Consider the following 22,273-nt stretch of genomic DNA (forward strand, 5'->3'; position numbering starts at 1 on the left):
ACCCTAAAGCAGTGTTTCCTAACCAGTGTGCCTCCAGCTGTTGCAAAACTACAACTCCCAGCATGCCCGGACAACCTTTTATACCTTCATGCCCAATTGTATCTCCTCTTATATCCAGGCTTGTGGTCCCCGACAGGACACGAGAGCTTCTTTTCATTTTTTCTTAATAAACATTTCCTTTTGCTCGAATATTGAGATCCCTTCCATATATCATCATTTCTATTTACACCAAGAAAGTCTAATACGATTCGCACAACTCCTTTCCTGGTGCGTAGAGTCGGGGTTTCCCCATAAATGTTGATGTATTTCTGCTAACCTGCTGTGCTGGTAATGTGAGGTCTGTGTATATTCTATAGAAAGGAATGTACAGAAAGCAACGTGTTCTCATGTGACCCTATGGGGGTAAAGGAGGGGAGGACTAAACCTGTTCTGTATGTAGTCCTACCCGCCGTGCGCTGCAGTAGGGGAAGGGTTATTTTTGGTATTGTTGTTGTTACTGTTGTGGTTATTATGTGTGGAGCAGAACGATATCTGGTGACCGCGTTGACAGTGCCCCAAGGGTTAACAGGACAATGCCCCAGGGAGTGTCTATGTGTTACTTGTAGATAGAAGCAGCCACCAATCGCAACGTCGCCTCTGGGGGCCGGAGTCCTAGCCGCATCCTATTGGTGGAGCCGAAAACTACTTTACAAGTGATGGGCGCAACTTTCGAGAAAAACACAGAAGCGGAAACTCAGCTGAGTAAACATGAGGGGTAAAAGAGGACAACAGCACACTGACACCAGGTAAGAAAATAATATAATGTATATATACTGTGTCCCGTCTCTATATAGTGACACCATTGTGTACTTTATCCAGGTACGATCCCCAATATCCCCCCCCCCCATGGCACAGAAAGCTAAGATATAGGGAGTTAAAAAGGGGGGCACAGGTATCCCCTTTATTAGGATGACCCTGAATTCACAAGGATAGATAAGGCTGAATTTGTGTTACGTCACTTGTAAACGTCGGAATACTGTGAATGTAGAGATATATACACTGCTCAATAAAGGGAACACTAAGATAATACATCCTAGACCTGAATGAATGAACTAATCGTATGAAATACTTTCGTCTTTACATAGTAGAATGCGCTGACAACAAAATCACACAAAAATTATCAATGGAAATCAAATGTATCAACCCATGGAGGTCTGGATATGGAGTCACTCAAAATCACAGTGGAAAACCTCACTACAGGCTGATCCAACTTTATGTAATGTCCTTAATACAAGTCACAATGAGGCTCAGTAGTGTGTGTGGCCTCCACGTGCCCGTATGACCTCCCTACAATGCCTGGGCATGATCCTGATGAGGTGGGGGATGTCCTCCCAGACCTGGACTAAAGCATCCGCCAACTCCTGGACAGTCTGTGGTGGATGGAGCGAGACATGATGTCCTAGATGTGGTCAATCAGATTCAGGTCTGGGGAACGGGCGGCCAGTCCATAGCATCAATGCCTTCCTCTTGCAGGAATTGCTGACACACTCCAGCCACATGAGGTCTAGCATTGTCTTGCATTAGGAGGAAGCCAGGGCAAACCGCACCAGCATATGGTCTCACAAGGGGTCTGAGGATCTCATCTCGGTACCTAATGGCAGTCAGGCTACCTCTGGCAAGCACATGGAGGGCTGTGCGGCCCCCCAAAGAAATGCCATCCCACACCATTACTTACCCACCGCCAAACCGGTCATACTGGAGGATGTTGCAGGCAGCAGAGCATTCACCACGGCGTCTCCAGACTCTGTCACGTGCTCAGTGTAAACCTGCTTTCATCTGTGAAGAGCACAGGGCACCAGTGGCGAATTTGCCAATCTTGGTGTTCTCTGGCAAATGCCAAATGTCCTGCACAGTGTTGGGCTGTAAGCACAACCCCACCTGTGGACATCGGGCCCTCATACCACCCTCATGGAGTCTGTTTCTGACCGTTTGAGTGGACACATACACATTTGTGGCCTGCTGGAGGTCATTTTGCGGGTCTCTGGCACAAAGGTGGAGGCAGCGGTCCTGCTGCTGGGTTGTTGCCCTCATACGGCCTCCTCCACATCTCCTGATGTACTGGCCTGTCTCCTGGTAGCGCCTCCATGCTCTGGACACTACGCTGACAGACACAGCAAACCTTCTTGCCACAGCTCGCATTGATGTGCCATCCTGATGAGCTGCACTACCTGAGCCACTTGTGTGGGTTGTAGACTCAGTCTCATGCTACCACTAGAGTGAAAGCACCGCCAGCATTCAAAAGTGACCAAAACATCAGCCAGGAAGCATAGGAACTGAGAAGTGGTCTGTGGTCACCACCTGCAGAGACACTCCTTTATTGGGGGTGTCTTGCTAATCGCCTATAATTTCCACCTGTTGTCTGTTCCATGTGAAATTGATTGTCAATCAGTGTTCTTCCTGAGTGGACAGTGGGATCTCACAGAAGTGTCAGTGACTTGGAGTTACATTGTGTTGTTTAAGTGTTCCCTTTATGTTTTTTGAGCAGTGTATATATAAATTTTATATATATATATATATATATATATATATATATATATATATATATAGTATACATGTATGTATAGATATATGGAGAGAAAGAGAGAGAGAGACCTTGAGAAAGGTGGTGTGAGAACACAGAAACGTCCACTTTTTAGCTGGATTAAAAGCTTCTTTGGTGTGCTGCAGCCGCCTCTATTCATTTCTACATTATTGCACCCACAGACTTCCGTTTTTTCTTTCATATATATAAGTTTTTGGTTATTATTAATTTATTTATTTGCAGGGCTGAAAACTGAGAGAGACTACGCTTAAAGGGGTACTCCGGTGGAAAACTATTTTTTTCTAATCAACTGGTGCCAGAAAGTTAAAAAGATTTGTAAATTACTTCTATAAAAAAATCTTAATCCTTCCAGTACTTATCAGCTGCTGTATACTACACAGGAAGTTCTTTTTTTTTTTTAAGTTCTTTTCTGTCTGACCACAGTGCTCTCTGCTGACACCTCTGTCCATGTCAGGAACTGCCCAGAGCAGGAGAGATTTGCTATGGGGATTTTCTCCTGCTCTGCGGACATAGGTGTCAGCAGAGAGCACTGTGGTCAGACAGAAAAGAACTTCAAAAAGAATAACAACTTCCTGTGTAGTATACAGCAGCTGATAAGTACTGGAAGGATTAAGATTTTTTAATAGAAGTAATTTACAAATCTGTTTAACTTTCTGGCACCAGTTGATTTAAAGAAAAAAACAGTTTCCACCGGAGTACCCCTTTAAGACCTGGAAAATAAATAAATATGATAGGGAAATGGTGAGACTAGTGAACTACTTTCAGTCCTTTTGCGTGTCCCAAAATAAAGCGGGGACGTGCAACTCGAGTGTAATTTGAATCCAGACAAATCTATCAAGCAACACGTCATAGCTCAGATTCCTAGACCCTGTGAGTGTGACAAGGAACAGGGGAACTATGGGAGTTAGGATAGTCAAAGACGTAGGACAGTGTTTCCCAACCAGGGTGCCTCCAGCTGTTGCAAAATTACAACTCCCAGCATGCCCGGACAGCCGAAGGCCATGAATCGTGCTGCAATACCAGACACAACCCATGAATGGTGTGGCGCTGTTTTAGGAAGGAAGCTGCCATGTCTTTCTAATCCCATACAAATTGGTGTTTTATTCCTGTCAGTCTCAGATCTGTGCCGCCACTTTTGTACTAACCTATGCACATTGTTTTGACTGTAAATTAAGGGCAGGGCCGTTGATGCCCCCTATGCCATGTGGCTACGTGAAGGAAAACTGGCTGTGGGAAAGAAATGAGCAGTGCCCGTCAATACAGCTGTCTCCTGGTCGACAAGAAGTTTACTTTCACACAGATCCGGTCTTGGAGAGCTGCGGTACTGCGGCAGTGCGGGGGGACACAGGTAAGAGGAAGCACTAAAAGGGATTGTCCGGCTTCATACATTTTTTATTTTTTATGGCTTCAAGCCGCTGTTGCAGTCCCATTGGTGCCCGGTCTCGACATGCAGAAAATGTCTTCTTAGCCTAGGACTTCCTTTAGGGAAGCTTACTGCAGACTGTCTCATTATGGAGTTCAATGTACAAACAGTATGCAGTGAGCTCCCCCTAGTGGAGACTGCAGGCAGTCAGAATTCTATCAGCAAAGGGGTACGTTGCTGCTCAGCGTTTGAAACCAACTGTTCCGAACGCTGGAGCCGGCACCAGGAGCTCGTGACATTATAGCCCCGCCCCTCATGAAGTCACACTCCGCCCTTCAATGCAAGTCTATAGGAGGGGGCATGACTGCTGTCACGCCCCCTCCCATAGACTTGCATTGAGGGGGCATGGCGTGACGTCACGAGCTGCCGACTCCAGCGTTCATAACAGTTTGTTCCAAATGCTGAGCAGCGGAGTACCCCTTTAAGCTAGATATCAGGAACAAGAGGCAATATCAGGAGAAGGAGGCAAGTTTGTAAATGAATATATTTCCAGATTAGAAATGGAATACCCTACTAAGCTGGGGTTGGAATACACTACTTAAAACCCATGTGCAGCTCTGAGAGATTTTAAAAGGAGTACTCCGGTGGAAAAAAATAAATAAAAATTAATCACCTGGTTGCCCATAGCAACCAAACAGATCGCTACTTTCATTTTTAAATAAAGTTTCTGAAAAATGAAAGAAGCGATCTGATTGGTTGCTATGGGCAACTTTTCCTCTGGACGGGTGTTGGTAGCTCTGAGATGGTTGTCACTATAGTCCAGTGTTTCGCAACCAGGGTGCCTCCAGCTGTTGCAAAACTACAACTCCCAGCATGTCCGGACAGCCAACGGCTGTCCGGGCATGCTGGGAGTTGTAGTTTTACAACAGCTGGAGTCACCCTGGTTGCGAAACACTGGACTGTAGTCTGTTATGGACGCATCAACACATAGGAAAAGTTGCTGAGTTGCCCATAGCAACCAATCAGATCGCTTCTTTCATTTTTCACAGGCCTCTTCAAAATGAAAGCAGCGATCTGATTGGTTGCTAAGGGCAACGTTTTGATTAATCTCCCCCAATATGTTTTTGTCCTTCCAGGCTTTCTCCAAGGAGAACATTACTGGGAGATAGAATTTCTGGAACCCCCATCTGGACTTTCTGTAATGGTTGGCGTTGGCACCAGTAGAGCCCCACTGTATGCCGGAAGCTTCCAGTATCTCAACTTACTAGGTAATCTGGGGTCCACCTAAAAAGAGAGTCTATCTATATTTAGGCTGCTGAAAAAAATAGTATAACACCCTAAACGTTAAAGGGGTACTCCAATGGAAAAAAAAAATTCATATCAACTGGCTCCAGAAAGTTATACAAAATTTGTAAATTACTTCTATTGAAAAAAAAAATCTTAGTCCTTCCAGTACTTAACAGCTGCTGAAGTTGAGTTGTTCCTTTCTGTCTGACCACAGTGCTCTCTGCTGCCACTTCTGTCCGTGTCAGGAACTGTCCAGAGCAGGAGCAAATCCCCATAGCAAACTTCTCCTGCTCTGGACAGTTCCTGACACGGACAGAGGTGTCAGCAGAGAGCACTGTGGTCAGACTGGAAAGAACTGCACAACTTCCTCTGGAGCATACAGCAGCTGATAAGTACTGGAAGGATTAAGATTTTTTTGTATAGAAGAAATTTACAAATCTGTTTAACTTTCGCGGTCAGCTTTGATTGCCGCGTCTGAAGGGTTAATACAGGGCATCACCGCGATCGGAGATGTCCTGTATCAGCGGCGGGTCCCGGCCATTGATGGTCGCAGGTATTCCCCATTTTGGGGAAGAAAAAGTGCGTCTTATACGGCGAAACATACGGTATATCTCAACTGGCTCCAGAAAGTTAAACAGATTTGTAAATTACTTCTATTAAAAAATCTTAATCCTTCCAATAATTATCAGCTGCTGAAGTTGAGTTCTTCTTTTCTGTCTGGCAACAGTGCTCTCTGCTGACACCTCTGTCTGTCTCGGAAACTGCACAGAGTAGAAGAGGTTTGCTATGGGGATTTGCTTCTACTCTGGACAGAGAGCACTTAGACAGAAAAGAACAACTCAACTTCAGCAGCTCATAAGTACTGAAAGGATTAAGATTTTTTAATAGAAGTAATTTACAAATCTACAAACGCAACAGAGAAGGGGAGAGCACTCTTGAGAACATTATCCCCTTATGTCAGTAGAACGGTCCTTGGTGACCTTTGTCAGTGTCTCCTGCGGGGTGCACATACAACAGAATAAAGTATCCAAAGTAGCTTGGAGGCCTTTGAGCGCCACACGCCGATGCCGAAATCCGTCACCCCGTCACCGGACCTTCACATCTGATTGTCTCTGCTTTGCGGTGAGTGCACGTACGTGCTTCTTTTTGTACCTAATTTACGAATCCGTTTAACTTTCTGGAGCCAGTTGAGATATATATAAAGTTTTTTCCTGGAATACCCCTTTAATAGATGGGAATACTTGTCTCTTTGTCGGGATGGAGAGCGATTACTAAGAGCGTCTCCTGTTAAAGGGGTACTCCGGCGGAATTTTTTTTTTTTTTTTTTTAAATCAACTGATGCCAGAAAGTTACATTTGTAAATTACTTTTATTAAAAAATATTAATCCTTCCAGTACTTATTAGCTGCTGAATACTACAGAGGAAATTCTTTTCTTTTTGGAACACAGAGCTCTCTGCTGACATCAAGAGCACAGTGCTCTCTGCTGACATCTCTGTCCATTTTAAGAACTGTCCAGAGTAGGAGAAAATCCCCATTGAAAACATATGCTGCTCTGGACAGTTCCTAAAATGGACAGAGATGTCAGCAGAGAGCTCTGTGTTCCAAAAAGAAAAGAATTTCCTCTGTAGTATTCAGCAGCTAATAAGTACTGGAAGGATTAAGATTTTTGAAATAGAAGTAATTTACAAATCTGTTTAACTTTCTGGCACCAGTTGATTTAAAAAAAAAAAAAAAAGTTTTCCACCAGAGTACCCCTTTAAGAGACCCAATTGGAGATTGTCAAAAGTGGAGAACCCCATTGCAGAGTGTAAAAATCCTGTCCTATTTTAACTCCTAATGCTTCCTGTGACCCGTTTCAGGCCTGGATGCCGACAGCTGGGGTCTGTCCTATAAAGGCAAAATCTGGCACAACGGAATCGGCAAGCGGTACGCCGAGCCGTTCTATGAGGAGCGGACGGTGATTGGCGTTCATCTGAACATGGAGGAAGGGACACTGACGTTTTACAAAGACAGACAGAGTCTGGGATTCGCCTTCACGGGACTACACAAGGTATTGTCACAGATCAGCACGTTCAGCGGTTTAACGTTTCGGACAGTATCTATGTCATGCTGGGAGTTGTAGTTTTGCAACAGCTGGAGGCACCCCTGGTTGGGAAACATTGACTTATACCATATACTACTATATAGTCCAACATGCTGGGAGTTGTAGTTCTACGACAGCTGGAGGCACCCCTGGTTTGGAAACACTGACCTATACTATATACTACTATATAGTCCAACATGCTGGGAGTTGTAGTTTTGCAACAGCTGGAGGCACCCCAGGTTGGGAAACACTGACTTATACCATATATTACTATATATTCCAACATGCTGGGAGTTGTAGTTTTGCAACAGCTGGAGGCACCCCTGGTTGGGAAACACTGACCTATACTATATACTACTATATAGTCAAACATGCTGGGAGTTGTAGTTTTGCAACAGCTGGAGGCACACCTGGTTAGGAAACACTGACCTATACTATATACTACTATATAGTCAAACATGCTGGGAGTTGTAGTTTTGCAACAGCTGGAGGCACACCTGGTTAGGAAACACTGACTTATACCATATACTACTATATAGTCAAACATGCTGGGAGTTGTAGTTTTTTAACAGCTGGAGGCACCCCTGGTTGGGAAACACTGACCTATACTATATACTACTATATAGTCCAACATGCTGGGAGTTGTAGTTTTGCAACAGCTGGAGGCACCCCTGGTTGGGAAACACTGACCTATACTATATACTACTATGTAGTCCAAAATGCTGGGAGTTGTAGTTTTCGTTTGGGGCAGCTGCTGAGCTACAGGCTGTATCAGGGCATGCTGGGAGTTGTAGTTAGTAACTAACCGCAACTCCTGAATTCAATTAAAAAAAATTAAAAAAAAGCGATGAAAAAGTCACATCAAAACAAAAATGGTCCTGTTCAAAACTACAGATCGGGGAATTTCGCCCACATATGTGTATCCTGTGATGTCACGCATATATAATTAATTATGCAAATTTGCATGGCTGGTATTTTTCTGCAAGAAAGGCGGCAACCCTAGTTGGAGCATAGAATAGCATGGGCAGGCTAGACAGTGGCCTTCAAAGCCTTGAGGAAAAAGGGAATGGTAAGATCCCAACTCAAGACCCAAAATTACACTAGTGATGAGCAGCAGGGGCCATATTGAAATTTGCAATATTTTGTGAATATATTGACGATTATTCGTCCTATGTTTGCGAAATTCGCATATTTGCTATGTTCGTTCACACTTTTTCCATGCAAAAGTTTGCATAAAAATGTGCATAAAAATTTGCATGTGAAAACCCCCCCAAAAAAACGAATATTTGTCATTACGAATATATAGTACTATATTCTAAATGTTCGCGAAACAGCAAAGTGGCGATATTCGCAATAAAAATTCGTATTATGAATATTCATGCTCAACACTAAATTACAGTGGGGATCAAAAGTTTGGGCACCCCAGCTAAAAATTTGTATTAATGTGCATAAAGAAGCCAAGGAAAGATGGAAAATCTCCAAAAGGCATCAAATTACAGATTAGACATTCTTATAATATGTCAACAAAAGTTACATTTTATTTCCATCATTTACACTTTCAAAATAACAGAAAACAAAAAAATGGCGTCTGCAAAAGTTTGGCCACCCCACAGAGTTAATATCTTGTACTGCCCCCTTTGGCAAGTATCACAGCTTGTAAACACTTTTTGTAGCCAGCCAAGAGTCTTTCAATTCTTGTTTGAGGTATCTTTGCCCATTCTTCCTTACAAAAGTCTTCCAGTTCTTTCTGGGCTGTCTGTCACGCACTGCTCTTTTAAGGTCTATCCATAGATATTCAATTATGTTGAGGTCAGGAGATTGTGAAGGCCATGGCAAAGCCTTCAGTTTACGCCTCTTGATGTAATCCCCCGTGGATTTCGAGGTGTGTTTAGGATCATTATCCATTTGTAGAAGCCATCCTCTCTTTAACTTCAGCTTTTTCACAGATGGCATCAAGCTAGCATCCAAAATTTGCTGAAATTTTATTGAATACATTTATCCTTCTACTCGTGAGATGTTCCCTGTGCCACTGTCTGCAATACAACCCCAAAGCATGATTGATCCACCCCAATGCTTAACAGTTGGACAGAGGTTCTTTTCATTCAATTCTGTTCCCCTTCTTCTCCAAACGTGCTCATTCTGGCCAAAAAGTTCAATTTTTAACCTCATCGGTCCACAGAACTTTCTAAAATGCATCAGGCTTGTCTATAAGTTCATTTGCAAAGTTCAAACGCAGATTTTTGTGGTGAGGACGTAGAAGAGGTTTTCTTCTGATGACTCTTCCATGAAGACCATATTTGTACAAGTATCTCTTTATAGTGGAATAGTGAACCACAACTCCAGTGTCTGCCAGATCTTTCTGGAGGGATTGTGCAGTCAAACGTGGGTTTTGAATTGTTTTTCTCACAATCCTGCGAGCTGTTCTGTCTGATATTTTTCTTGGTCTTCCAGATCTTGCTTTAACTTCCACTGTTCCTGATGACTGCCATTTTTTAATTACATTCCGAACAGAGGATATTGACATCTGAAAACGTTTTGCTATCTTCTTATAGCTTTCTCCAGCTTTGTGAGCGCCAACTACTTTCAGTTTCAGATTTCTAGACAACTGCTTAGAAGAACCCATGGTGCTGATTGTTGGGGCAAGGTCAGATGAGTCTGGGCATTTAAAACCTTTGAGATTGACATCACCTGGTCTTCCCAGATGATGATTGAGAACAATCCATGACACTGGCAGGTCTCAGCTTTGCAAAGGGGGCAGTGCATGCTATAAATTCTACAGGGTGCCCAAACTTTTGCAGACGCCATTTTTTGGTTTTCTGTTATTTTGAAAGTGTAAATGATGGAAATAAAATCTAACTTTTGTTGACATATTGTAAGAATGTCTAATCTGTAATTTGATGCCTTTTGGAGATTTTTCCATCTTTCCTTGGCTTCTTTATGCAAATTAATACAAATTTTTACCTGGGATGCCCAAACTTTTGATCCCCACTGTATACTTCTTTGTGCGTAGACCAGTGTTTCCAATCCAGGGTGCCTGCCGCTGTTGCAAGTCTACAAATCCCATTGGTTAAGTCAGAAACACCCTTTGTAAAAATGTTCAGCCCTGGCTCCAAGAAAATCTAATGTATACAGAGTTCACATTCCTTAGCGTTATTAACACTTTAATAGGTGACTATACAGAAAATTATAGATTACATCTACTGTACTACTCTGCTGACAGGGTGTTACTGTACATCCAATTACCTGAGGCTATAGGGTAGGGGCTAATGGAGCTGCAGATTTAGGCCCTACCTAAAAATAGGCCCAGTAGAAGTGATGATCGCTGTTGCATCCTATGCGACCACGGTCATCACGACCCTGTCCCCCGCAGCCCTCCCCGATGTCCAAAACCTAAATTCCAGAGCCCCAGGAGAGCATAGCTTTCAGCTGTGTGTGCGTCTTTAAAGGGGTTAATCAGGAAAAAACTTACATTATATATATATATATATATATATATATATATATATATATATATATATATATATATGTGTGTGTGTATCAACTGGCTCCAGAAGGTTAAGCAGATTTGTAAATCACTTCTATTAAAAAAAATCTTAATCCTTTCAGTACTTATGAGCTGCTAAAGTTGAGTTGTTCTTTTCTGTCCAAGTGCTCTCTGATGACACGTGTCTCGGGAACTGTCCAGAGTAGAAGCAAATCCCCATAGCAAACCTCTTCTACTCTGTGCAGTTCCTGACACAAGCAGAGATGTCAGCAGAGAGCACTGTTGCCAGACAGAAAAGAACAACTCAACTTCAGCAGCTGATCATTATTGGAAGGATTAAGATTTTTTTTTTTTAAACAAACCTATCCTGCTCTGGACAGTTCTACATGTCACGACCCCAGTATACTACAGAGGAAATGGTTTTCTTTTTGGATTTCTCTTCTGTCATGCCCACAGTGCTCTCTGCTGACCTCTACTGTCCATTTTAGGAACTGTCCAGAGCAGGAGAAAATCCCCATAGCAAACATGTGCGGCTCTGGACAGTTCCTAAAATGGACAGCAGAGGTCAGCAGAGAGCACTGTGGGCATGACAGAAGAGAAATCCAAAAAGAAAAGCATTTCCTCTGTAGTATACAGCCCCTAAAAAGTACTGGAAGGATTAAGATTTTTTTAATAGAAGTCATTTACAAATCTGTTTAACTTTCTGGCACCAGTTGATTTAAAAAATAAAAAAAGTTTTACACCGGAGTACCCCTTTAAATAACCAAGGGAATGGTCGCAGGATGGGAACAAGAATGGGAACAAAAATGGCTCCAGCTGTTGCAAAACTACAGCTCCCAGCATGCCCAGACAGCCGTTGGCTGTCCGGGCATGCTGGGAGTTGTAGTTTTGCAACAGCTGGAGGTACCCTGCTTGGGAAACTATGGCATAGACAATATACGTGTCCACCCAGTATGTTGGAAAGCTTCAGTCCCGGCCTCATTCACTTGAACAGGACCAAGCTGTAATACCGGACGCAGCCTGTGGGCAACAGTGATGCCGTTTCTGTAACCTCATTGTTTCGTCGTAGCGTAATCCCTGACTGTATTATGGCATCTGACCAATATACTTACTTTTTCAGGTCCAGACGCCATTATTTCCCATGGTTTCTTCCACCAGCCCTGGCACAGAGTTGGCGCTGGGATTACGTTGTTGCACTTTACCAACCCTGGAGGAGCGATGTCTCAGTACGCTGGCTTGTAACCTGACCCGAAAAGACTCTGCCGACCTGTTGCCCCTACCAGAAGTTGTAAGGTGGAAGTTAAAAAGCCGCAAGAACTGGGACGTCCTGGGACACGAGCAGTAATGGAAGGAGCTGCTGGTAGGGACATTGGGGGGTATTTATCAAAACTGGTTGTTCTATGTGGTTTTTTATCCTATATTTTTTTTTTTTGCGTTGTTTTCGACGGACTTGCGCCAAATTTATCATTTGTCGCACGCTATATTGTCACTTTGGCGTTTACTAGCCAAAACTGATGGCATGGCACTTTTTTTTATGTCAGTTTAAAAATGACTTATTTGCGACAAAATTGCGGTATTAGTAACCTTTTTTGCGACAAAGTATAAAAGGCGCAATTAGTAAATTCCCAACCACTGCAAAAAAATAAAATAAATGCTGTCAACAGTTGAAATCCAGTCGGAACATGAAAACGACATAATGACAAAGGCGCAATGCAAAGTCGCAAATCGCAATGTCTCAGAGGAAATGCGACAAAAGTACACAAGAAAAGACGTGTATATCCAATAATAAATACCCCCCCCCCTTTATACCTGTAGCTCCGAATGCCCACAGGACAGCGGTGAGAATATTCTGGTTTGATCCATCCTGGAATTACTTGTTGGAACATTCCGAGGAACCAGGAGATACAAGAGTGAAGCGTATGGGATGCATAGATGGAACCGAGTCTCAAAATTGCCAAAGCTCTGGGCATATGTTATTAAAGGGGTACTCCGGTGGAAAACTTATTATTTTTTTTTTTTTAAATGAACTGGTGCCAGAAAGTTAAACAGATTTGTAAATATTTATCCTTCCAGTACCTATTAGCAGCTGTATGCTACAGAGGAAACTCTTTGCTTTTTGTATACATTTTTTTTTTTTTGTCTTGTCCACTGTGCTCTCTGCTGACACCTCTGTCCGTGTCAGGAACTGTCAAGAGCAGCATAGGTTTGCAATGGGGATTTTCTCCTGCTCTGGACAGTTCCTGATAGGGGCATCAGGTGTCAGCAGAGAGCACTATGGACAAGACACAAAAGAAATTCAAAAAGAAAAGAATTTCCTCTGGAGCATTCAGCGGCTAAAAAGTACTGGAAGGGTAAAGATTTTTTTAATAGAAGTAATTTACAAATCTGTTTAACTTTCTGGCACCAGTTGTTAAAAAAATAAAAAATAATAAATGTTTTCCACCGGAGTACCCCTTTAAGTGGTGATTACGGAGGAGGCTGCTGTAAGGGGATTCCCACTGGAATTTCCAATATAAATTTCCATAGTGTTAACGGGGCCTTAACCCTATAAACCAAAAGACACTTCAAGGGTCAGTGACTAGCGGCCTCCCCTCATCGAAGCTTAGGGAGACCCGACTGTTTGTCGAGACAGTTCCCGACATGGAACTGAGGTGGCAGCAGAGAGCACTGTGGTCAGAGTGGAAAGAACTACACAACTTCCTCTGGAGCATACAGTGGGTGCCTCCCGCTTTTGCAAAACAACAACTCCCAGCATGCCCTGACAACTGCAGGTTGGAGAACATTGGTCTAGAGCAGTGTTTCCCAATCAGGGTGCCTCCAGCTGTTGCAAAACTACAACTCCTAGCTGCAATGCTGCAATGTGTGAACACAGCCCTGAAACCCAGAGATAAAGTGCCGACCCATTCTATTCTATGAATGATTGTTGTCCCCCACTCCATTGTTGGTCCTGTGTGTCAGAAGATATTGTAGTACTGTATACTATTGTATATACGGCAAGATTGTCATTTTCATACTTGAATATTAAATGAGATTTTTTTTATGTAACGTATCTTTGTTTTTTTTCTTAAAATGTATCTAAAATAACAAAAGCCTCACATGTAGATTGTAGATAAACAAGTCAGCAATGGCTGATGGTACGTATAGATACAAGGACGCAATAGACCAGAGGAAACGTTGCTGAGTTGCCCATAGCAACCAATCAGATTGCTTCTTTCATTTTTCAAAACTGAAAGAAACGATCTGATTGGTTGCTATGGGCAACTCAGCAACTTTTTCTCTACACAGGTTTTGATAAATCTCCCCCTATTGGAGTCCGAGGTAGAAACGACAAACATATCTCCTATCTATCTATCTATCTCTCTCCTATCTCCTATCTCTCTCCTATCTATCTATCTATCTATCTCCTATCTATCTATCTATCTCTCTCCTATCTCCTATCTCTCTCCTATCTATCTATCTATCTCATATCTATCTATCTATCTATCTCATATCTATCTATCTATCTATCTCATATCTATCTATCTATCTATCTCATATCTATCTATCTATCTCATATCTATCTATCTATCTCTCTCCTATCTCCTATCTATCCTCTATCTATCTCTCTCCTATCTCTCTCTCTCTCCTATCTCTCTCTCTCTCCTATCTCCTGTCTCCTATCTCTCTCTCTCCTATCTATCTCTCTCCTATCTCCCTATCTATCTCCCTATCTATCTCCCTATCTATCTCCCTCCCTATCTATCTATCTATCTACCTCCTATCTATCTATCTATCTACCTCCTATCTATCTATCTATCTACCTCCTATCTATCTACCTCCTATCTATCTACCTCCTATCTATCTATCTATCTATCTACCTCCTATCTATCTATCTATCTACCTCCTATCTATCTATCTATCTATCTACCTCCTATCTATCTATCTATCTATCTACCTCCTATCTATCTATCTATCTATCTACCTCCTATCTATCTATCTATCTATCTACCTCCTATCTATCTATCTATCTACCTCCTATCTATCTATCTATCTACCTCCTATCTATCTATCTACCTCCTATCTACCTATCTACCTCCTATCTACCTATCTATCTACCTATCTATCTACCTATCTATCTACCTATCTATCTACCTATCTATCTACCTATCTATCTACCTATCTATCTATCTACCTATCTATCTATATATATATATATATACACACACACACACACACACACACACACACACATCTCTTGTATCTATCTATCCATCTATTTATCTCAGTTCTATCTATACATATGTCCTATATAACACATGGAAAAAAAGTAGGAATCAAGACTAAGGCCATGTTCACATTGCCGATTCCGAGCACAATATCCACCCAAAAACATGAACGGACATTCCACATATTTGAAAGTTCCAGCGGGCGCTAAGACCTATCGGAAATGCGCAGTCTCATAGATGGTAATGCAATTCCGAGCAGAATCTGCAAAAACATTGAGCAGGTTCAATGTTTTTGCGGACGGCGGAATCAGAATTTCCACTGAAATTCTGCCGAGTGAACAGTGCAGCAGGATCCCATTCAAATCAATGGGACTCTGCTGCAGCAGAATGTCCATGCAGAATACACAAGCGGAATTCCGCACAGACATTCTGCCTTGTGAACATAGCCTAAGGGTAACGGTAAGGGATTTTATCATGGATATACCCTGTATATTTGGTTTTGAATGTCAAAAAAAATTACGAGCAGCCCCTAAACATGTTTACTTTTTCCTTTTTTTAGATGTGGTAATTTCACATGAATTTTTTAGTTTTTCCTGTTTTGCAGTCAGATTTCTAATATGCTTCCATAATGCCCTTTGGTCTCACTAATTCCAATGCAAATAGACATCTGGTATTTTCCCGTAGTTCAGATTGGTTTGGCTATTTCCCTGCAGAGCATCGCTCCCCAACCTGTCGCTTTCCAGCTGTGGTAAATCCTCACCCCCCCCAATCTGTGCTCTGACAACCTTCAGCATTCAAGGCATGATGGGAGTTGTAGTTCTACAACAGCTGGGAGAGCCACAGGTTGGGATCCATTGTTGTAGCTGACTTACTACAAGGCTAAGTTCACACTGAGGAATTTCTGCCTAGAGATTCAAGTGCAACCGGCACCGACTGAATCTCCATAGACGGCAATGTATTCCATGTGGATTCCGCCTAAAGAAGGACCGAGATAATATTGTCAGCAGCGCAATTTCAGTGGCCGCTGAAATTCTGTAGCGTGGACTGTGCAACAATTTCTAAGCGGAATTACGCTTGGAAATTCTGCATTGTGAACCTTGCCCAAGAGTGTTTCCCAACCAAGGTGCCTCCAGCTGTTGCAAAACTACAACTTCCAGCATGCCCGGACAGCCGTTGGCTGTCCGGGCATGCTGGGAGTTGCAGTTTTGCAACAGCTGGAGGCACCCTGGTTGGGAAACACTGGAATATAGCAACGGTTGCTGTTAGCCTCCAGAATTAACAGCAAAAGTGACCCTGAGCATAGGCTTCCCCTTTCTTTTTTTGTTTGTTTTTTTTTTTTTTTTTTTTTTACATTTGTTTGCAAAAACAAACCAAAAAAATGAGACAAATGACAAGCAGCGTATTTTTGTTAAAAAAAATAAAATAAAATACAAAACCAAAAAAAAACGCCACGGCCAGATGTTGGCGGAAAGACAACAAGAATGGATGAAACACACTGAAAACCTCTATTTTTCAAAAAAAAGAAAATAAAAAAATGCATCTTGTGAGTGCAAAAATGACAGGGCATTTTTTTGTGGAACTTTTTTTTTTCCAGGTAAAAAAATAAATAAATAAATAAAAAGTGGAAACAGCGTGAAAGGGTTAACTCTCCTACGTGCTTCCCGGCGTGTCATCAGGTAGCGTGATTTTTGGTTTCATCCTGTTGCATCATTTTTCCAGGTAAAAAAAAAAAGTGGAAACAGCATGAAAGGGTTAACTAATATACGTGCTTCACGGTGTGTCATCAGGCAGCGTGATTTTTTTTTTCATCCCATTGAATCATTTTTCCACAAAAAAATAAATAAAGTGGAAACAGCGTGAAAGGGTTACGGTAACTCTTATACGTGCTTCACGGCGTGTCATAAGGCAGCGTGATTATTAATTTTTTTTCATCCCGTTGCATCATTTTTCAATGGTAACATTTTTTTTAAAAAAAAGTGGAAACAGCGTGAAAGGGTTAACTAATATACGTGCTTCACGGCGTGTCATCAGGCAGCGTGATTTTTTTTCATCCCGTTGCATCATCTTTCCAGGTTAAAATTTTTTTTTTTTTAAAGTGAAAACAGCGTGAAAGGGTTAACTCTTATACGTGCTTCACGGCGTGTCATAAGGCAGCGTGATTATTATTTTTTTTCATCCCGTTGCATCATTTTTCAATGGTAAAATTTTTTTAAAAAAAGTGGAAACAGTGTGAAAGGGTTAACTCTTATACGTGCTTCACGGCGTGTCATCAGGCAGCGTGATTTTTTTTCATCCCGTTGCATCATCTTTCCAGGTTAAAATTATTATTTTTTTTTAAAGTGAAAACAGCGTGAAAGGGTTAACTCTTATACGTGCTTCCCGGCGTGTCATCGGGCAGCGTGATTTTTTTTTTCATCCCGTTGCGCCATATTTCCCTTCAGTCTCCTTCACATACAAGATAACCAAGAGAATGGTCACAAGATGGGAACAAGAATAGCTCCAGCTTTTGCGAATTACTACTGCTGGGAGTTGTAGTTTTGCAACAGCTGGAGACGCACCATTTGGAAAACACTGATCTAATCCTCTAAAAGAAAAAAAACAAGAAAAAAAAACCAAGTGTGGCTTGTTCTTTGGCGTCATGTGATCAGAGGTGAGCGCATGTCACCATAAACATTTTGTTATGAAGATTGTACTAGGAGTAAACACCATCAATGAACTCTGGACGGGGTGAACATTTTGTTTTCCTACTAGTGAACTTTGCACATGGCCCCGCGCTAAACCCGTCATGTGTGAACACTCCCCGTCCCGCTACTTACCGTTAGTACTGGTGGCTGTAAACAAACATGGAGATTTATCGAAACCTGTCCAGAGGAAAAGTTGCTGAGTTGCCCATAGCAACCAATCAGTGAAAAAAATAATAATAATAATACACTTTACAAGTAAATTAGGGCCAGTGAAAACTAAGGGTGCGTTCACACGGTCGCCTGTCCCCGTTTTTTTATCCCCTTTTTGGTTCCGTCCTTGCAGGCTGTAAACGGATTAAAGGGGTATTCCAGGAAAAAACTTTTTTTTATATATCAACTGGCTCCAGAAAGTTAAACAGATTTGTAATTTACTTCTATTAAAAAATCTTAATCCTTTCAGTACTTATGAGCTTCTGAAGTTAAGGTTGTTCTTTTCTAGAGATGAGCGAACTTACAGTAAATTCAATTCGTCATGAACTTCTCGGCTCGGCAGTTGATGACTTTACCTGCATAAATTAGTTCAGCTTTCCAGTGCTCCGGTGGGCTGGAAAAGGTGGATACAGTCCTAGGAAAGAGTCTCCTAGGACTGTATCCACCTTTTCCAGCCCACCGGAGCACTGGAAAGCTGAACTAATTTATGCAGGAAAAGGCATCAACTGCCGAGCCGAGAAGTTCGTGACGAATCGAATTTACTGTAAATTCGCTCATCTCTACTCTTTTCTGTCTAAGTGCTCTCTGATGACACGTGTCTCGGGAACCGCCCAGTTTAGAAGCAAATCCCCATAGCAAACCTCTTCTAAACTGGGCGTTTCCCGAGACAAGTGTCATCAGAGAGCACTTAGACAGAAAAGAACAACCTTAAAGGGGTATTCCAAGCAAAAACTTTTTTTTATATATATCAACTGGCTCCAGAAAGTTAAACAGATTTGTAAATTACTTCTATTAAAAAATCTTAATCCTTCCAATAGTTATTAGCTTCTGAAGTTGAGTTGCTGTTTTCTGTCTAACTGCTTTCTGATGACTCACGTCCCGGGAGCTGTGCAGTTCCTATGGGGATATTCTCCCATCATGCACAGCTCCTGGGACGTAACATCATCATTGAGCAGTTAGACAGAAAACTTCAGAAGCTAATAACTATTGGAAGGATTAAGATTTTTTAATAGAAGTAATTTACAAATCTGTTTAACTTTCCGGAGCCAGTTGATATATATAAAAAAGTTTTTGCCTGGAATACCCCTTTAAATTCAGAAGCTCATAAGTACTGAAAGAATTAAGATTTTTTAATAGAAGTAATTTACAAATCTGTTTAACTTTCTGGAGCCAGTTGATATATATATAAAAAAAGTTTTTTCCTGGAATACCCCTTTAAATTGGCAACTATAAACTGAGAGTTCTCGATTTTAAATTTTTTTAGGTTTTAATTTATTTATTTATATATTTTTAACACCCACTGGGTCTCTTCTATAGGAAATGAAAGCCTCGTCCATCAGGGCCTTGGGAAAGCCGAGAGATAGGTGAAGTGGCGAGTTGTAGTTTTGCAACAATGGTTGGGAAACACTGAAATATAAATTATGCCAAAAAAATAAGTAGCCAGCACAACCAAATGCCATCCGAAATGAGGCCACCTGAGCATCTGAAAGCTGAACTAATTTATGCAGGATAAGTCATCAACTGCCGAGCCGAGAAGTTCGTGACGAATCGAATTTACTGTAAATTCGCTCATCTCTAGTGTTCTTCTCTAGAAGCTTTGCTTTTAGGGGATAATAAGTTGTATCACATGCGGCTCTATGGATTTGTGGCGTACCTAGTGCCCCTTATAAAGTGCTGTATCAATGCCCCCACCCCATAAAAAATAAAAAGACAACTTACATCACCTAATACAATACATACAATTAAAGGCGTACTCAGCTGCTAGACAGCTCATCCCCTAGCCTAAGATGTCCGATTCCCCCCCCCCCCCCTCCACCCACAACACCCCCCACGAGCGCGATCTCCTGCAGCATGCGGCATTCTATACAAACACCGGGTTCCTGCAGCAGTGGTCGTGACATCACGGCCGCACCCCCTCAATGTCTGGGAGGGGGCGTGTCAGCCATAACGCCCCCTCCCATAGACATGAATGGAGGGGGTGTGGCCTGACATCCCAAAGGCATGGCTGTGACGTCACGATCACGGCCTCCGGCTCAGAGCTGGAGCATTGAGAACCCCATTAAATTAAGTGACTCACAGGTGACGTCTTCTCTGATCACAATCGGTTTCGACCGCCCTGTTAACTTCTTCCAACCAAAACTCTTCTCTTCTGCATATGTAGGACAAAAATCTTAGACTTTTTCCAGTGCCCTCTCCCCCTTACCCATTGTTCCCATTTATAGAACCCCAAATAATGTAATAATGCTCCCCCCCCGTGTCCCGCACAGTAAAGGTGGATTAGTTAGTAGGTCCCCTATTAAGTAGATATATTCCCCACAGTAGGCAGGTAGTTCCCCCATGGGTAGCTAGAGAGTTCCTTCTAGAGATGAGCGAACTTACAGTAAATTCGATTCGTCACGAACTTCTCGGCTCGGCAGTTGATGACTTTTCCTGCATAAATTAGTTCAGCTTTCAGGTGCTCCGGTGGGCTGGAAAAGGTGGATACAGTCCTAGGAAAGAGTCTCCTAGGACCTTTTCCAGCCCACCGGATCACCGGAAAGCTGAACTCATTTATGCAGGATAAAGTCATCAACTGCCGAGCCGAGAAGTTCGTGACGAATCGAATTTACTGCAAGTTCGCTCATCTCTAGTCACGACCGCCGCAGCCCGCACCCAGCGTTTGGAACAAAATGTTCCAAACGCTGGGGCAGTGGCGTACCCCTTTAAAGAAGTTCTCCAAACAATTTCTGGAAAAAAAATTGCCCCACATGCTTTGTTGGTTCACCACTCACCAGGGGATCACGTCGTAGTGCTTTTAAAAATGAATACCAGTAACCATGAATTTTGGCAATGCCATATTGAAAAGTTATCAGACTGTGCGGTTTCTATAACAGTGTCCATGTTTGGCCACACTTATCCACCTCAGCGTGTTCTCCTATTCACCACCAACGCTTCCTTTCATGGCCGCTGCTTAGTTAAAAGGGCTATTCCCACCTTAGATATTTATGGCATATCCACAGAATATAAAGACAGATAAAGGCGCCTCCAGGTCCACTTCTACAGCCATTTTTATTTCTCCAATAAGTTAGAATATTGGCATATTTTTCACCACTGTGTGTATACAGCTCCTATGCACACACTTGTATCTCCATGGTAACAGACTAAAAACAAACCCTTTGTAGTCTGATCTCTTACATCTGTACCCTACTAAATGTAGTTAAAGAGGTACTCCGCCCCTAGACATCTTATCCCCTAACCATGGATAGGGGATGTGATGTCTGATTGCAGGGGTCCCGCTGGTGGGGACCCCCGCGATCTCTCCTGCAACCCCCCGAGTCATCAGCTCTCTGGAGCTAAGTTTGCTCTGTAGCTGATGACAGAGGTTTGTGATGTCATGGCTCCGCCCCTTCATGACATCACACCCTGCCCCCTTAATGCAAGTCTATGGGAGGGGGCGTGACAAGTCACGCCCCCTCCCATAGACTTGCATTAAGGGGGCAGGGTGTGACGGCATGAAGGGGCGGAGCCATGACGTCATGAATCTCCAGTCCCTGTTTCGTGAGTCATCAGCCACGGAGCAAACGTAGCTCTGGAGGGCTGATGACTCGGGGGGGGGGGCTGCAGGAGAGATCGCGGGGGTCCCCACCAGCGGGACCCCTGCGATCAGACATCTTATCCCCTATCCTTGGATAGGGGATAAGATGTCTAGGGGTGGAGTACCTCTTTAAAGGGGTTCTCCACCATAAGGTGATTTTAGTAGGTACCTGCCAGACAGTAATGGACATGGCTTAGGAAGGATCTGCGCTTGTCTCGGGGCTAAATGGCTATGTTGTGAGATTACCATAATGCTGCTGCTTTCTTTTCGTGAACAGGCTATCTGTTGGAGTCCCTTCCCTCTAACTACAAGTCCCAGGATCCCTTGTTTGTAAGCGTAAGGTCACTTTTATCCCTCACACACATCAGCCACCCCACCCATTGCAGCACAGCTAGGCTCCCTTCCCTGCTGTATTTGAAACTACAATTCCCTGCAGCCCTGTGGAAAATGATCTCCCTCCCACTCAGCGATCGCTTCACCCATTGAAGCACTGCCATGCTCCCTTTCAACACCTGACTGGTGATGTAATGTCTCGGGCTGCACTGCAACCTGGAAAAACCTGAGACGACAGTCATTTTGTATGCTGTTAAAAATAAACATCGGGGCAAAGATCACATAAGAATTGCGAGACCCCCATCACACACAGGTACAGACACTATATTATGAACTACACTAACTTTACAGCCCCTGTAGCATAGTCAAATAAAAAAAATTAAAAAAATCCCGGAATACCTCTAAGTGAGTATAGGGGGGATGGAAGGGAGTAGCACATGACTGCAAGATCAGACTACACAGGGTTTG

The 22,273-nt window shown here is 42.8% G+C and overlaps 1 protein-coding gene across 1 annotated transcript in view; it reads left to right on the forward strand.

Annotated features, from left to right (window-relative positions):
* The window catches only part of LOC130277218 (SPRY domain-containing SOCS box protein 3-like), a 22,687-nt gene extending 9,564 nt beyond the window's left edge, over positions 1-13,123 (forward strand). The window contains exons 2-6 of the mRNA XM_056527663.1: positions 606-785; positions 3,757-3,929; positions 5,081-5,212; positions 7,092-7,282; positions 11,920-13,123. Of these exons, the coding sequence (XP_056383638.1) occupies positions 748-785; positions 3,757-3,929; positions 5,081-5,212; positions 7,092-7,282; positions 11,920-12,144 (759 nt within the window). The 5' untranslated portion in view covers positions 606-747 and the 3' untranslated portion in view covers positions 12,145-13,123. The remainder of the gene's footprint in view (positions 1-605; positions 786-3,756; positions 3,930-5,080; positions 5,213-7,091; positions 7,283-11,919) is intronic.
* Positions 13,124-22,273: the final 9,150 nt, after the last annotated feature.

Source organism: Hyla sarda, chromosome 6, assembly GCF_029499605.1.
Source record: "Hyla sarda isolate aHylSar1 chromosome 6, aHylSar1.hap1, whole genome shotgun sequence".
NCBI classification, from domain to species: Eukaryota; Metazoa; Chordata; class Amphibia; order Anura; family Hylidae; genus Hyla; species Hyla sarda.